Source organism: Lampetra planeri, chromosome 5 (genome assembly GCF_965212315.1).
Source record: "Lampetra planeri chromosome 5, kcLamPlan1.2.h2, whole genome shotgun sequence".
NCBI classification, from domain to species: Eukaryota; Metazoa; Chordata; class Hyperoartia; order Petromyzontiformes; family Petromyzontidae; genus Lampetra; species Lampetra planeri.
This window is the reverse complement of record NC_136111.1, coordinates 10441893-10458192: the sequence shown is the minus strand read 5'-3', so window position 1 is coordinate 10458192 and position 16300 is coordinate 10441893. Positions and strand designations below refer to the sequence as shown.

The 16300-nt window shown below is 45.2% G+C and overlaps 1 protein-coding gene across 2 annotated transcripts; it reads left to right on the top strand.

Annotated features, from left to right (window-relative positions):
• Positions 1 to 1821: 1821 nt before the first annotated feature.
• LOC144718839 (tRNA selenocysteine 1-associated protein 1-like) lies at positions 1822 to 14973 on the top strand. Of its 2 annotated transcripts, none has more exons than XM_078594406.1 (10): positions 1822 to 2016; positions 3490 to 3587; positions 4891 to 4990; positions 5463 to 5515; positions 5806 to 5937; positions 7669 to 7788; positions 11796 to 11813; positions 12294 to 12468; positions 13037 to 13067; positions 13338 to 14973. In XM_078594406.1, exons 1-10 carry the CDS (start codon positions 1993 to 1995, stop codon positions 13481 to 13483), a joined length of 897 nt encoding a protein of 298 aa, XP_078450532.1. In that variant the 5' UTR covers positions 1822 to 1992; the 3' UTR covers positions 13484 to 14973. The 2 variants fall into 2 exon arrangements, with proteins under 2 accessions (XP_078450532.1, XP_078450531.1); XM_078594405.1 differs by lacking the exon at positions 1822 to 2016 and adding an exon at positions 2027 to 2114.
• Positions 14974 to 16300: the final 1327 nt, after the last annotated feature.

Here is a 16300-nt window from a genome sequence, read left to right as displayed (position 1 = left end):
ACTAAGTCATGTTTTGCAGAGGGGTCAAATACTTATTTCCCTCATTAAAATGCAAATCAATTTATAACATTTTTGACATGCGTTTTTCTGGATTTTGTTGTTATTCTGTCTCTCACTATTCAAATAAACCTACCATTAACATTATAGACTGATCATTTCTTTGTCAGTGGGCAAATGTACAAAATCAGCAGGGGATCAAATATGTTTTTCCCTCTAACGTGGTTGACCAATAGGGAGCCGTCCCTTGATCGCACCCGGGCATCGATCAGCCTCCCATTATATCTGTACCAAATGGAGATTCCCCCAGGACAGCTATTGAAGGCTTCACGAACTACGTGGTCAAAATAGATGTTAAATAATGTGGGAGAGGACATCCCTGGGCCCGCTCACCATCATGAAGGTCCTTAATGATCGTGAGCAGAGGGTCAGGGACTCCGAAAGCACGAAGAACAACCCAGAGCCCAGGCCTACTGATGGTATCATAGGCCTTGACCAGGTCAATAAAGCAGAGATTTAGGTCTTGTTGAAATTCCATACATCTCTGCTGTAACAGACGGACATAAAATATGGCATCTGTGAGGAGAGGCTCCGCAAGCCTCTCCTCAACGTGCCTAGCCGGCACACTGAGGAGTGAGATGCCCCTATAGTTGTTACAGTCTGTGCGGTCCCCCTTCTTAAAGAGGGGGACCACCTCAGCCAGCCACTCACAATATTTGAGGCACCGCAGCTTCAGCAGGGTCATCCCCACTTTGATGGTCAGAGGGCAGAGCGTGTTGGTAATTACAAGCCCATGCCTTCCAATCACTCCAGACCAGGTGCCAGCATCATGACCAACTCGGGCATTGAAGTCACCCACTTTAGCCAGCACCTGTGACAGGAAGGCATCACGACCACCACTCCTCGCCTCTGGTTGATGGGAAGGCGAGCCCAAAGTAGCCTGGAGCCAACACCGGTGACGATTATCTGAACCGGTCCTGCCCCTCCACTAGGTCGACTCAGCCTCTAATGCCCCTCCCCTAGGTCGACTCAGCCTCTAATGAGTACCTGGTGCAGTGTGTCAACATCGCCACTGTGCCGTGCCGACCTTCGTAGGTGCTCGCTAACAGCCGGACTAAAAAAAAAACAGGCAGACTGCCACGTGCAGTGCCGATCTGGATGTGGATGCTGTAGTCGGAGTTCCAGCTCGCCTACTCGCCTCGCCCGTGGAGTTTGGTCTAGCAGGGAGCCGTCGCTACGCCTAAACCCGCGACCTCGACGAAGAAGCCGTTGCCGGTCCCTCGGGGGTCGGAGTCCGCTGCCACCGAGCGCAGAGCATCGGGAGGGACGAACACGGATGAGCGCCGATGAGGGGACACCGATCTATGCAGCCAGATCAGCCGAACTTGCCCTAGCGATCAATGGATGGTGAGAAGGTGTCGCTGCCAAATCGCCCGGCACATCCAGAAACTGTTAGTGCGCCCTCCGTTATATATACTACCGCGAGCGCACGTGCGGCTACGCTATGGGTAGCTACGTTTCACGCGAGTTTGTTTTTTTGCGTGATTATTTGCGTGGAAAGCTAATTAAAGTAACTATTCTGACGACGTTGTTTTCAACGCTCGGAATTTACAACTTCCAGCGAAATGTTGCGTTTGTGAGATTCTTAAATGGCACGATTGCGTTCGTGACGTCACCGCGCATAATGAGCGGCACCATAGGCTCGTGGCGAACGTCACAGCGTGACGTCACCGCGTTGGTCAGTACCCGCACGCACGTAACCCCCCCCCACCTCCGTGCGTTTGCGTCATGACGTCCTCCGCACGCTGCGGCGGCGATGACGTCATTGTCGGGGCGCCTATTTCAATGTCCGCGGGCCGGGTCGCGGTTTTTTGTTGCGCTGTCTCCCCACCGCCACCACAACCACCGCCACCACCACAACTCCTGCCGCGTCTGCCCCGGCGCGAGCGATTCTCTTGCCACTGAACGTCTCGTGGAGAACGCCGGCGGCCAACCATGAACAGCCTTTGGATCGGGAACGTAAGTGCGCGGCCTCACCGCTTGGGGATATGTGTGCACTGTACACACAAGTACCACGCGTACAGTGCACGGCGTGGTCCCCCTTAGCGGTGTGGCGGGTGAGGATTTTTTTTGGTCAGCGAGCGGCGTTGTGCGATGTTGAGGAGATCTGGGGTGTGTGGTCTCTCCGTGTGAGTCTTGGCCAGGTTCTGCGAGTCTCGGGCGTTATTTATGTGTGTCATGGTCCGGCTCTGTGAGCCTCGGACAGTTAACACTGAAACGCTTGGACATCACCTTCTGGCGGTGTGGAGCCGCGATCATTAATAATGAACCTTTCACGATTATAGAGGGCCCTGAGCGTGGCTCGTATGTCCCTCGGACATTGTCTCTTAAGGCACATCGACAGGAATTTGTAATCGAAAGTAAATTGTTGAAATGAAAACATGGATGTTTTTGATGTTTCGATGTTTTTGTTTGCTATCCCTGCTGGAGCTCGCCTCCTGCCATGTGGCTTCAAGGTCGCGTTGGCAAGTAGCGATCCTGCATCGTGAGGCCTGTTTGCTCGTTTCTGCAGACTAGGTGGCATTTGTTAACCGGTGCAGCTGGATTGTGTGTAGCCCACCTTTGTGCAATCGTGTACCTCAACAGCCGCCTGTGACCATCTGGCGTGCTTCCTACGTAGTTCCGTTGGCTGACCCAAGTTGGCGAACTTGTCTGAGAGGACGTCCTCTATGGAGATGGAGCTATGCAATCCTGTGGCGTGCGAGTGCTTGATGTGTCGCACAGCTGCAGCTATCATCACGGGGTCCACTCGGCTAAAATAAAGAACTGCAGCTGGGCATTGGAATAATTGAGATGTTGATGTAAGGTGGTTTTGAGATGCTGGGGAATTCGTGTCCAATAAATGCAAATTGGAGAACCGTGGAAGATGATTTCAACCAGCAGTGGATTGATCGTGATTAGTTAATTATCGTACTTACTCTTGGAAGTTATATTCCGCTCGCTGAAATTTGTACCTCCACTGCTGTTGATTCGCTTATCTTTGAGAAATTCTACATTTATGTCAAAGCTCAGTCCAACCTTAATACTGCACTGCAATCACTATGGACTGACTTCCCACTGGGTGATGAAAATTCCATCATACTTTTTACGGGTCTGATTTGTATCGAGAAATCCCCAAGTGGTGCAGTGTAACCAGGTCCTGCTCTCTTTAGTGACCCTGAAGTGATGATGGACTGCCTTCCATGACTGGAATGTAAAATTGGGAACTTGTAATCACGAGTACATTGCACTTCTAACCAAAATACCATTTGCCATCTTGAGCTGTGTTGCTCCCGAATATATTGATCTTGTGGCATATCCTGGTCATGTGGCCCTGGCAAGCTCGTCTGCATCTGATTGAGAGTATCAACCTAAGCTTGGTCCCTGCAGCGTGCGCGAGGTGAGAGGCAGATGAAATCCAAAACTCTGTAATTGTTTCCTCCCTTGCAACAGTTGGCGCCGTACATGGATGAGTATTTTCTCATGCGTGCCTTTGCCGAAGCGGCACATCCTCTTGCTGGCGTGAAAATCATCAAGGACAAAGTGTCCAAGTAAGTTGTCGAAAAGCATGCTGCGGAAACCGCTATCGAGATCAGTTTTCGGAAACTTATTCAGCAATGTGTAGCTTGCTAAAATTATATACTTGCAATAAAAACAATAGTTTCATGCATAATGAGACTGAAACTCTGGTGTGTAAATATATATTTTTCCCACGAGTGTGCATTCCAATGTTTGCATCAACTCATTGCTTCAAAGGTAAGTGGTGTGCTAACTTTGGCCACTGTCACTGGGGAACTCTTATACCTATTTTCCACCACGGTTGTACTGTACGGAGCCAGTCGGATATGGCTCAGGAGTCGCCACTGACGTCAAACCCATTGAACAAGTCGAGACTCATGTAAAGTATGCAGTACGCTGCGTTTCTGTTGTACTGATGTCACATGCAGTGAAAGCTCAATTGGTCCCGCCCCTGGCCCTGCTGGACCCCGAGGTAGACTCTGATGTCTTGAGGCCAGCATATCGCAGTTTGGTTCGTGTTTGACAGCGCTAATACCCTGTAGGGGAAAAAAAACTCACTGGTGCCATGAGGCCCCCACACTGGCTCGGCTTGGATATACAAGTGGAAAAGGTGAATTGTATATAAACTAATGGAAGGACCCAAACGATGGTTCTGCAACCGCAACACCCCCGCCTGCCAACCCCCAGGTTGCCCGCCTCTCGCACACATTTCCATAGCCCCCCCCCCCAATCACACACCCCTTCCCATGTTCCCACCCCCATGGCAGGCCAGCGCTTGGTCTGCAGCCAATGCAAAATATTCCAAGAGCTGGTCGGTTGTCCAATTCATTATTCTAGATAAATAATGTCCACGTAGTTTGTTGCTATTTGTTATCCTATTTTGTCTGGATGGTAAAAGTATAGTGGCTTTGCTCTACAATCAGGTTGTGAGTTAAAATCTAGCTTAAAAGTCCACACAGCCGATTTGCCTATAAGATTGTAAAAATAAAATGAGCATCGCTTATCGGGAGATCAAAGGTGGTTATGCTTTGGTTAGATTTTTTCCCTGTCATTGAAATGTGAAATTGTTCACTAAACAATTTTTCATGACACTATTTTGAAGCTTTTTTCAATTTTTACTATAATGCACCACGCTGGTGGGATGATGAAAGTGTTGAGGTTACCCAGGACCAGTTCAGTTATCAGCCATGGTTAGCAATCAATTTGAGGTTTTGTCAGGTTTCTAGTGCATTCATATCTGCGCCACTGCTGCCCGCAAAGCTTGTTATATCCATACTGTACATCATATTAAGAAACATTTTAATCCGAGCTTACATTCCCTCTTTCTCTTTCCAGAAATCCCCTGGGGTATGGATTTGTTGAGTTCCCAAGCAAAGAAAAGGCTATGGAATGTCTGCACAAGTTAAATGGAAAACCAGTGCCCAATTCCTATCCAGTAGGTTACACACATGTTTTCACCTGCCGTGTTTTATAATTATGCTACTACAGTAATTGTAACCATATGTTTAGCATACATATATAATCGAATACTGAATAGCGGTTTTATGGCCAAGGACTCTACTGTATTGGAAACACATTGTCTTTCATAACTCTTAATTCAATTTGTGTAATGGATTCTGCACCCATTGTAATGGTGTGACGCAATGTTGTGTATGTAGTCACACTGAAGTGTAATGTCATGGTTGTATAAAAGTAAATAAGAATCGTGTACTTATCTTTTAGGATGTATAATAAGTTTGTTTGTAGATATGTTTGTCTGCTTTCCTTTTTAGACATTTCGGAATGTGGTTTGAAAAATCAATAAAGTAAACGTCAACTGCATTCAGCGGAGTGCGACATGAAGCAATGTATGATGGAATCAATGAGACAATTCTGCTTTATAATGACTTCGTATATTTTCTTACCAGGTGTTGATGTTCAAATTAAATTATTCTACTTATGGAAACAGTATGAATCATAGGTATGACGTCTGCAACTGTGTTTACTTTCACCACATAGACCATGTCATTAATATTCTGATTTTCTATCTGCTTTCCAGATAAATTGCCCTTTGTTGACATGTGCCTCTATGCTCGTTATCCACAGTGCACATGAAGACTGATGTGTTAATTCCAGGTTCCAAGTTAAATGAAAACTTGTAATGCTTATTAACACAACGTCGTATACATTTTAAAAAGACAATTCCATGCACATGAAGGACCATGTTATCCATTGTTTTGTGACTAAAAAAAAGTTCCTTTGTCATCGCAGCCATGGTTACACGCTCTTCCTGGGAGACCTCAGCCCGGAGGTGGACGACGGAATGCTCTTTGATTATTTTTCACCACGCTACCCGTCGTTTAGTGCAGCCAAGGTCTCGACAGATGCCTCTGGTCAATCCAGGCAAGTGTGGATTTCGAGTTTACACACGTGAGCGGGGCACTGCGTGGTCTGTGAGCTGGCAACGGAAGGGTGCCAATAGTTAAGTGGCATTTCTAAAGTAAACGGATACAGGAATCCCTCGATTTCCAAACGTTCGGTTTAAGAAAGTTTGCGTTCACGCAATTGACAAATTATGGACACACATGAACGAAATCGAATTTGGCCTAATAACGAAATTTCACACGGCAAGGTGCCATGAGTTCAGACTCGTGACACCGTGTCATCGATCCGTGACAATGTCACGGTATCCGTGCAATATACGCATTAACGTCCGAAAGGTTACTACTAACAAGGGGACAGGGGGGGGGTGACGGCATTGGGTCCATTTAGCTCGTTACGGCAGGAAACCACACAAGCTGGAGGGCAGACTGAAGCCGCTGCCAATGATTGCCCAAGCTGCGTGGTCTTCCTTGACTACCAAATTAGAGCTAATTAAATGTTGAAAATTAATTGACGAGTACGGCTTAGCTCATCTGCGTTCAACTTCATCCATTACTAGAATAAATAAGGTAATTTAAAGCATGTAGAGAAAAATACACGTTCATTGACCTTTTTTATAAAAACTAACAATTTGAGGGCGAATCTGGAAGTATTTTAAGACTTGCAGCCATTATTTCCTATGTTGATTAACAAGCATCAAATGATGCCCTTGCAAGCTTGTGTAATAATTACTCTATATAAATATACATGTGAAAGAACTGTTTATTATATTGTAGATATGGTGACGCATGGTTTTCCCAGCGCAGGCTAAAGGAGAAACAAAGTGTTTATTTAATCTTGCATTGGGATAAGTGCAACAATACGGGGATAAGGTCTTTTCTTTACAGCAAAAGGCACAATTTTGATCATTGGCTCGGTCTTCCTTGTGCGATATGACATCACCATACTGCATGTTTCCAGCATGTGTCGACTTTTGCTTCAAATTAGTTTCTCATAATTTGCAGGAAGTGTTTATAATTGGCTTCTTGCATTTGGATATTTATTTAATTTCTCCCTCACAAAAGGAGTTGTACTAGTTTCAAACTTATCTTTCCAAAGTGTGTAGCCAAGTGGGTAAATTACTTATTCTTCAGCTTGTTAAATAGTAGTCATGATAATCATTTACATATGGGTGTAAATGCATGCAAATTAACTGATTGTGTTGTCATAACCGCAAGTGGGCACTACTAAATTGTGCTCCAACTGTCTTGGTGTCTTGCCAGCATTGTTGAAACAAGTGCATGAAAGTACAACAGCAAGATTTAAACTCGATTACCTTTCCTATACGTTACTCCTATCGGTTTTTGTGTTGTTGTGACTTTCTGACCTGCCCTTACTGGACATCATAGCTGATCGGATTCTACCAGTCGAAATAAAGATTCTGATTCTTAAAACATTTCCAATCTTGCCTGTGCATTCGTGGTACTACACATACCTTTCCAGGTCAAATGAAGGCTAGGTAATGATTAAACAGTGTTGGTTAAACACTTGTTTTTCTGAACGAAAGGCATTGGTAATTATACTAAAATATATAACCCTAAAGAATTCATCGGTATCTTTATTCACCCCCGTTTTTCAGTAACCCAAAGGAATTCCCCTTTAACGTGTTTTACAGCCCCAGTGATGAATGATGATTAAAATACAATCTGCATATTAATGCCGTGAGTTGTTAAGTAACTTGTGGTCGTGTGGTCTTTCTTTGCCCACTAAAAGGGGCTTTGGCTTCCTCAAGTTTGGGGACGAGGCGGACATGACGAAAGCCTTGCAAGAGCAACAGGGAGCATGGGGACTGGGACAAAATCCGATTCGTATCAGCCTCTCCATCCCGCGCAGGTAACCACTCGGGTTGGGGAGATGCTGATATCTTTTGTATCATATAAGGTGCATGATAAGTGTATAATCGCTTTTGCGAAATATCTTGATTATTATTCTTAGGTTTTTTCGGTAAAGTCACGTAGGTAAAACATCAAAATTAATAAAAATAAAAATCACGACGTCGTGATTTTTATTTTATTTTATTTTTTATTAATTTTGATGTTTTACCTACGTGACTTTACCGAAAAAACCTAAGAATATGAATCCTTGCAGTGACGAAAGCTTCAAATCTAGAATCTTGATTATTGTTACTCCTTTGGTTTTTTATGTTGTATTTACTGATTTCATTATTCCTGATTCCAAATGCAATTAAAATGATAACTAAAATAGCTCTTCTTTATTTGTGCTTTGCTCATGTTTTTCAAAGCACATGGCAGGAATACACCAATATGACTTTTGCAACCCATTTTAATGTAGTTACTCCTTGCTTAACAGACTGCACGTGTGCGTTACAAGTATTATAAATTGTAAAGTTGTAAGGAAAATAATATTTGTGGCAGCCTTAAGGTGAGTATTTTTCAGTTGAAGAAAGTTTCAGTAATCGTTTGCATTTTGGCAGTGGAGCAAAGCACAACATCGGTACAATTAAAATGTGAATACAATTACTCGCTTAAGATAAACTGATAGTGTGATAATCATCATTTTGTGACATTTGATGTCATGAAAATAGGTGTGGCAACACTGTAACAACAGCACGACTCATTGTTCACCTCGGGCTTTGCCGCAACCTATGAGTCATGCTATAAAATTAACGAATGTTTGTTTGCTGTACATACAATGTACGCAGATATGGGAATAGATAATGTGCGTCAATTTGTTAAAATAGTAATACCAATTGCAGTGTACGAAGTGGTTTCTATGTAAAAAGCAGCAGAGGGCAGTGCAGCGAAATCCATTGTACAATACAACGATCCCTCGATGTCCGCGGGGGTTACATTCTTTAAAACTGCCGTGGTTGTCAACCACTTTTGGCCATTCTAAAACCATATGGGGAATAGGGGGTTAGGGCAACCACGGCCGTGGTCACACCTGTCAAAGCCTAACTAAGTTGCCTGGTCCATCGCGAAACATAAATATGTAAAAAAACGTTCAAGTACCATAATAAAAAAACAATGAAATAATGTTATTTACCTATAATACTGAGGGTTGAAGTCCATGGTGACGACTTTTACGAGGATGAGTAAATTGGTCGCGAAAGCCTACGTGTTAAACTAAATAGGAGATGTTCTAGACCCCATTAAGCATCCCACCACTGTCTCGCTTGCCATAAGCAAGCTGATCAAGCACTTCCAATTTCTTCTCCAAGGACATCACTTTTATTGGCCTTTTTGCACTCGTTTCACCTTTTAACACTGGTTACACGCTTAGGGACAATGATTAGGGCAACATTTCTGCAAATAAACAATAATTAAAAGTCTATAAATGCGGACTAATGCATTTTAGCCATATTCTCGTAACGCTTCTAGAATCTAACTAACTTAGGAAGATCCGCACTTATGAGCCAGCTTCCATGAGATGTATTTATTTAACATAGGCTTGTGAACGCAAACTCGCACTTGGGTACTGAATCACGGAAACTATTTTGTTCAGCGGAGCATTCCTCTGCTAGATGTATCCCACTGGGACTGAGTGTGTGCGCACACGCACTTGTGTACTGAAAGTGAATTCGCGTGTGTGACGGTGTGCGTACTCCCGTGAGTGTGTGTGACGCTGTGCGCGCTCCCCTAAGTGTGTGACGCTATGCGTGCTCCCGTGAGTGTGTGTGACGCTGTGCGTGCTCCCGTGAGTGTGTGACGCTGTGCGTGCTCCCCTGAGTGTGTGACGCTGTGCGTGCTCCCGTGAGTGTGTGACGCTATGCGTGCTCCCATGAGTGTGTGTGACGCTGTGCGTGCTCCCCTGAGTGTGTGACGCTGTGCGCGCTCCCCTAAGTGTGTGACGCTATGCGTGCTCCCGTGAGTGTGTGTGACGCTGTGCGTGCTCCCATGAGTGTGTGTGACGCTGTGCGTGCTCCCATGAGTGTGTGTGACGCTGTGCGTGCTCCCGTGAGTGTGTGTAACGCTGTGCGTGCTCCCGTGAGTGTGTGTGACGCTGTGCGTGCTCCCATGAGTGTGTGTGACGCTGTGTGTGCTCCCGTGAGTGTGTGTGACGCTGTGCGTGCTCCCGTGAGTGTGTGTGACGCTGTGCGTGCTCCCGTGAGTGTGTGTGACGCTGTGCGTGCTCCCGTGAGTGTGTGTGATGCTGTGCGTGCTCCCCTGAGTGTGTGACGCTGTGCGTGCTCCCGTGAGTGTGTGTGACGCTGTGCGTGCTCCCGTGAGTGTGTGTGACGCTGTGCGTGCTCCCGTGAGTGTGTGTGACGCTGTGCGTGCTCCCGTGAGTGTGTGTGACGCTGTGCGTGCTCCCGTGAGTGTGTGTGACGCTGTGCGTGCTCCCGTGAGTGTGTGTGACGCTGTGCGTGCTCCCGTGAGTGTGTGACGCTGTGCGTGCTCCCGTGAGTGTGTGTGATGCTGTGCGTGCTCCCGTGAGTGTGTTACGGTGTGCGTACTCCCGTGAGTCTGTGTGTGACGCTGTGCGCGCTCCCCTAAGTGTGTGACGCTGTGCGTACTCCCGTGAGTGTGTGTGACGCTGTGCGTGCTCCCGTGAGTGTGTGACGCTGTGCGTGCTCCCCTGAGTGTGTGACGCTGTGCGTGCTCCCCTGAGTGTGTGTGACGCTGTGCGTGCTCCCCTGAGTGTGTGTGACGCTGTGCGTGCTCCCCTGAGTGTGTGACGCTGTGCGTGCTCCCGTGAGTGTGTGTGACGCTGTGCGTGCTCCCGTGAGTGTGTGTGACGCTGTGCGTGCTCCCGTGAGTGTGTGTGACGCTGTGCGTGCTCCCGTGAGTGTGTGTGACGCTGTGCGTGCTCCCGTGAGTGTGTGTGACGCTGTGCGTGCTCCCGTGAGTGTGTGTGACGCTGTGCGTGCTCCCGTGAGTGTGTGTGACGCTGTGCGTGCTCCCGTGAGTGTGTGTGACGCTGTGCGTGCTCCCGTGAGTGTGTGACGCTGTGCGTGCTCCCGTGAGTGTGTGTGACGCTGTGCGTGCTCCCCTGAGTGTGTGATGCTGTGCGTGCTCCCGTGAGTGTGTGTGACGCTGTGCGTGCTCCCGTGAGTGTGTGTGACGCTGTGCGTGCTCCCGTGAGTGTGTGTGACGCTGTGCGTGCTCCCGTGAGTGTGTGTGACGCTGTGCGTGCTCCCCTGAGTGTGTGATGCTGTGCGTGCTCCCGTGAGTGTGTGTGACGCTGTGCGTGCTCCCGTGAGTGTGTGTGACGCTGTGCGTGCTCCCGTGAGTGTGTGTGACGCTGTGCGTGCTCCCGTGAGTGTGTGTGACGCTGTGCGTGCTCCCGTGAGTGTGTGTGATGCTGTGCGTGCTCCCGTGAGTGTGTGTGACGCTGTGCGTGCTCCCGTGAGTGTGTGTGACGCTGTGCGTGCTCCCGTGAGTGTGTGTGATGCTGTGCGTGCTCCCGTGAGTGTGTGGGGAGCGGTAGTGCAGCATGCTGAGCATGCTGCACTACCAACCTGGCAACCCGAGTTCGGTTTTCGCTCACGACCAACACCAGTAACGATTATCAGACGTGTCCTGGGCCTCCCTTAGGTCAACTCGGCCTTAAATGCGGTATGTTAATATTCCCACTGGGGTGACAAAGGTGGCCAGCCGTGGTGCTGGCTACCCACTCCCTTCGTGTGCTTTTCCGGCCTTCGTAGCCACTGCTTGCTAACAGCACTTGCCCCAACAGTCTGTTACTGGACATCTGTGAAGCAGATATTTATAGGTCATCGGGTTCCTCCAGTATAAATAAAGATTCTTATTCATAAGTCTATACAGGGGATCGTTGTCATTGTTGTGTGTGTCTGTGTGCGCGCGTGTGCTTGCCCCCGTGTGTGTGTGTATGTGCGCAATTGTGGGGACTCATTAATGCCCCTTCCAACAAGCAAGCCAGTATCAGGACTCAAGGTAATTTAATTAAGAAGTATTTGTTACTTTAATTAGTTTGATTTACTATACAGTATTTATTACAGTATTACATGCAAATGTACAATAATTCTTATGAGTTTAACAAAGCTTCCCTTTGAACCGTGAAACACATTTTATTACAAAGACTGTGCATTTAAATACAGTACATTACTGTGTTCTGACTTAGGAACTGTTTGACAGGCAAACGGGTCTCGGGAATGGAACCCGTTAGTAAGTCGAGGACTGACCGTAGTTATTTAATAATTAGCAATTTCAAATAGATGCTTTGTTTTACTCTTCAATATTGTATTTGAGATTAATGCAACATGAGCATGAATGCACTATAAAATAATGCAATTCTTAAAATTGAAAACATTTGGAAAATGCTAAAGGGCATTTTGGCCAAACTATTGTTGCAGAATTTGAATGTTTCGTGATTAAATTTACCACTGTTTTGTATTTCTTGTCCATCATGAAAAGCATGGGGAAATCCCCAAGGTCTTATGCAGGTTTGGAAAGCAACAGCCAATTTCAAGTGCCCTTTGAGACAACAGATGGCCACCCTTCATCCGGAAACAATAAAATAAGCAGCAAGGGGGACCGTCCGACCAATATCAGCCAGCTGAACTACACATACACTCAATCTACATTACAGGTGTGTACCTTTTTTGATTGAGCATTGTACCAAGCTGTGGGCTGTGTGAAGGATTACTTCAGTGGCGTAAAGAACAGGGGTTGCCAAACTACGGCTCCCAGGAAATTTGACCGTGGCTCGACGGAGATGCAGCTGCTATTTTCATGTTTCAACACACTGTTTTGAAACGGGGTAAATATTCTGAAGTGGGAGCAGCCCAGGGCACTTGCCCATTGCCGTTCATACCCAGACCACAAGTGCCCAGGGTCCTGCTCCTAGATGTCTAAATTCTAAATTGCACAGCCAACCAGTGCCAGCGTGCACATGACCACGCTAGGTGCCTTGTGGCCCTCGGTCATATGAAGATTTTGGTATGCGGCTCATAGGGTTTTGACCTCCGGTATATCACGTGGAAATTTGTTATTCTTTTAAATTAGCAATTGTGAACTGCTTTTGTACGCAAACATTTTGAGTATAAACACATCTAGATAACTGTTTGTACAAATCTATCATTACCACAGTTGCACAAATATTGACACGTACAGACCTATTCATGTTACTAACTGCTACATTTTTTTTCCATTGTCAGGAGTATGATGCAGATGATTGTACACTTGAAGGTAAGTTTTAGTCATTTTCTGTTTAAAGCTTGATATTGAGACGAGGGAGTGGGCTGTGTTGTAATGATTAGCAAACTACATTGCAATCCAGAGGTCGCCGGTTCGATTACATCTTCATAATTTCAACCGCTGTGCCTGGAAGACAAAGGAAAATCTCTGGATTGCAAGTCCATTGTACGTGTGCATACAGTATGTGTATTTGCTATATCTACAGCAAACACGGAAATCTAATGTTCACGTTCGCGTGGCTTTTATCTTTCCATTCTCCAGACCACAACTCCATTCTCGATGTGGAAGCAGCGAACCGAGAACTGATGGAGCACAGTGAGGAGCTGTTTGACTCCCTCATGAGCTGTCACTGGCAGCCATTGGATTTTGCCCCAAGCAAGCGAACGGCAGCTGGATTGGACACTTGACCGTGCATTGGCTGGGCTCAACACCAATCCAAATGCAACACAACACGGCACAGGAAAATCAGTCTATTCTTGTACCTAACCGTACGGCGTTGTGTGTTATAGGTTGCAGCGGGAGTGTTTTATTTTTTAGTAACGTGATGAACGAATGTTTTTGTGATTACCCCCTCCCCTTCTGACAATGCTCATTGTTATTGAGTCGTTTGCTTTAGTCTGGGTGTTGATTGACGATCAAGCACAGGTTTTTTTTTTTGTGTGAAAATTGTGGGTAGAACGATTCACCGCCGAAGCATTTTGTTGAATTGTAACGATTTGAGGTCGCGATTCATAAAGTTTTTCTTTACGTTTTGGTGAATGGTGGTGCCTCCTTATGGCTACAGGAGCAATTTGAGCCCATGTTTTTATCCAACATCGGGCAGTAGCTATGATCTATCTACTGCTGAATGAAGGCCTACCCAAGTAATTGTCCTTCATTTTCGCTTCACGAAACCACAATCCATAAAAGCTTTTGCATGCAAAGTGATTTAACTGCTCTTTCCACTAGGTGGTTGCATAATCGGACATGTTGCGGTCTTTGGCTCCCACACAGTCCAATAGTTATGACCACCTGCCACCATCCTTTATGGCAGCATGTCCTGCCTGAACACATTTAATGGTCAATATGATGCCTCTAACTTCTATATGTTTTCTGATCCTCATGTTCCTCTTGCCGTCTTAATGCAAGTCCAATCATGAACCTCTCCATGCATTTTTGCACTCTCTTCAGATGTTCCATTTTCTTTGTCCATGTTTCTGATTCATTTCACAACATGTGTACACTATCTAAAAACTGTCTTTGGGAAGATTGAGATGTTGCTTTTCATTATCATGATCTATCCACATCCTGGTGCACACAGAATGACATCTTGCAAAATTGCGACTAAACATTCAGAACTCTGAAAGCTCGTTATTACTCTTTTTTTTTAACCCAGGAAAGCCTCACCCAAATGTCAACACTCTTGAGGAGGGTCCTGCAAAATTTTCAGAATAGGGGGTGATTATTCAAAAAGGGGTAATCCCAGTGAAGTAGTTTTCCGTCATTGTGTTTGAGCAATACCAAAGTGATTATTTTTTTTACTGAAAAGTTTTCATGGGTTTTGGGTTGCAGCTGTGATTTGCAAGTCGGTTGTAAGTGATGCAGAAGGATGACAACTATAAAGGTTCAATTTAAATAGTAAAATGTTAAATTTTTTACATAGACTTTTGTGTATTTTTTTCTGAAATGTATTTTCAGGATAAAAATTCCTTGCAGAAGATTTTGGGTTCGCAAATTGTGTTTGTAAATTTCACTGCCTTTTTACAAAAAAAGAAGCTTTAAAATTTTCAAAGTACTTTTTCTGTTGGTTTATTTTATAGGTGTTTATATAATCGCATACATTTTCAGTTTATTTTGATAGGGTGTTGTGTCGTAACTGGCCCCATTTTACTTGAAGGGAAATAAATTGTAAACATGACCTACTTTTCACAACACAAACCACCTCTTCGAGGCAGGTCGTGGTAGTGTTTTGAGATCCTTTAATTTTCATTCATGTCACGTGTAGCCAAACTGTTTCATTGAAATTGGTTTTACTTGAAGGGAAAAAGCGAGCATATTAAATTATTTGTCTTTGATAATCACCCTTGGGTGTGGGCAGGGGAAAGAGGACTGCACTCGTAATGACATTGTTCACCCAAATCATCGACAAGGCCTTGTTTATGAAGGAACACATTGCATTGTAAATACATATGCATTCATAAACGCATATATGCCAAGTCTGCTGATCCTACTGCAGATATATTTGTAGGCACTTTGACCTTTTACATTGCCAATCAAGCAATGGTGGATATGGGAACGTGTGGAGTGTTATCTGGAGATTTGCCTTGTAGTAAAAAGAGCCATAGAAAGCTTTAGCCTCGCCCACATTACGCCCTAAGCGAAGCCTTCACAGTCCATGGCCGTCGTGTCATTGTCGGCGCATATGCCACTTTGTCGGAGGTTCCTGAATCGACGTTGCTTGAACTCCATACATAAATACGCGGCCCGTAAAGCTGCTTGTGTCAAACAAAGTATCGTTCCATTCTCTTTGTCCCTTTGCAATGTGATCATGTATACGACGGGGAACTTAGCTTTGTTACAAAATAGTGCATTGTTACTCTCACGATGCACAGTTGATTGTGTGCGCGTTGCGGTGAGGACACGGAATTACTGCTGGCCTGGTCGACTGCACAAGTCGGTGACGAATAAAAAGATTGTAATTTTGAAGCGAGTACCGAGCCAAGAAGCTTGTAGAGAAAAGTAAAAAAAAAAGTGAAATGTATTCATTGCCATCGCTGTACTGTTTTGGCTTATAACTTTTATGTTAACCTTTCATCCATTGTTTATGGAGTTAACTAGCATTGCGCCATAAAAATGTATACTTCTCGAGCAAAAACAAATGATTTACACCAACCCCTCATTCCTGTTTGTGGTACGAAACGATCTTTTAAAAGATTCTAGCTATAATTTTCCAGAAATTTCGCAGTTATTCACACCAAAACTATTTTGATTGTCACTTAAGTACCATCCCTTAATTGATCCTGCACAACAATGAAAGGACGCGCAGAGATTCCTTTCCTGAGCAAAGGAATGTAAACTGACTGGTACATCAGTATTCCTATTCATGTTTTGGCATGCATGCGTGAGGTCGAAAACCACACCGAATTTAAAACGGCAGGGTAAATTTGTACATTTTATTGCTATCGATACGAATATGCTTCGCAGCTGACAATTTTTATTCTCGAATTAAATTATTCCATGGTTGA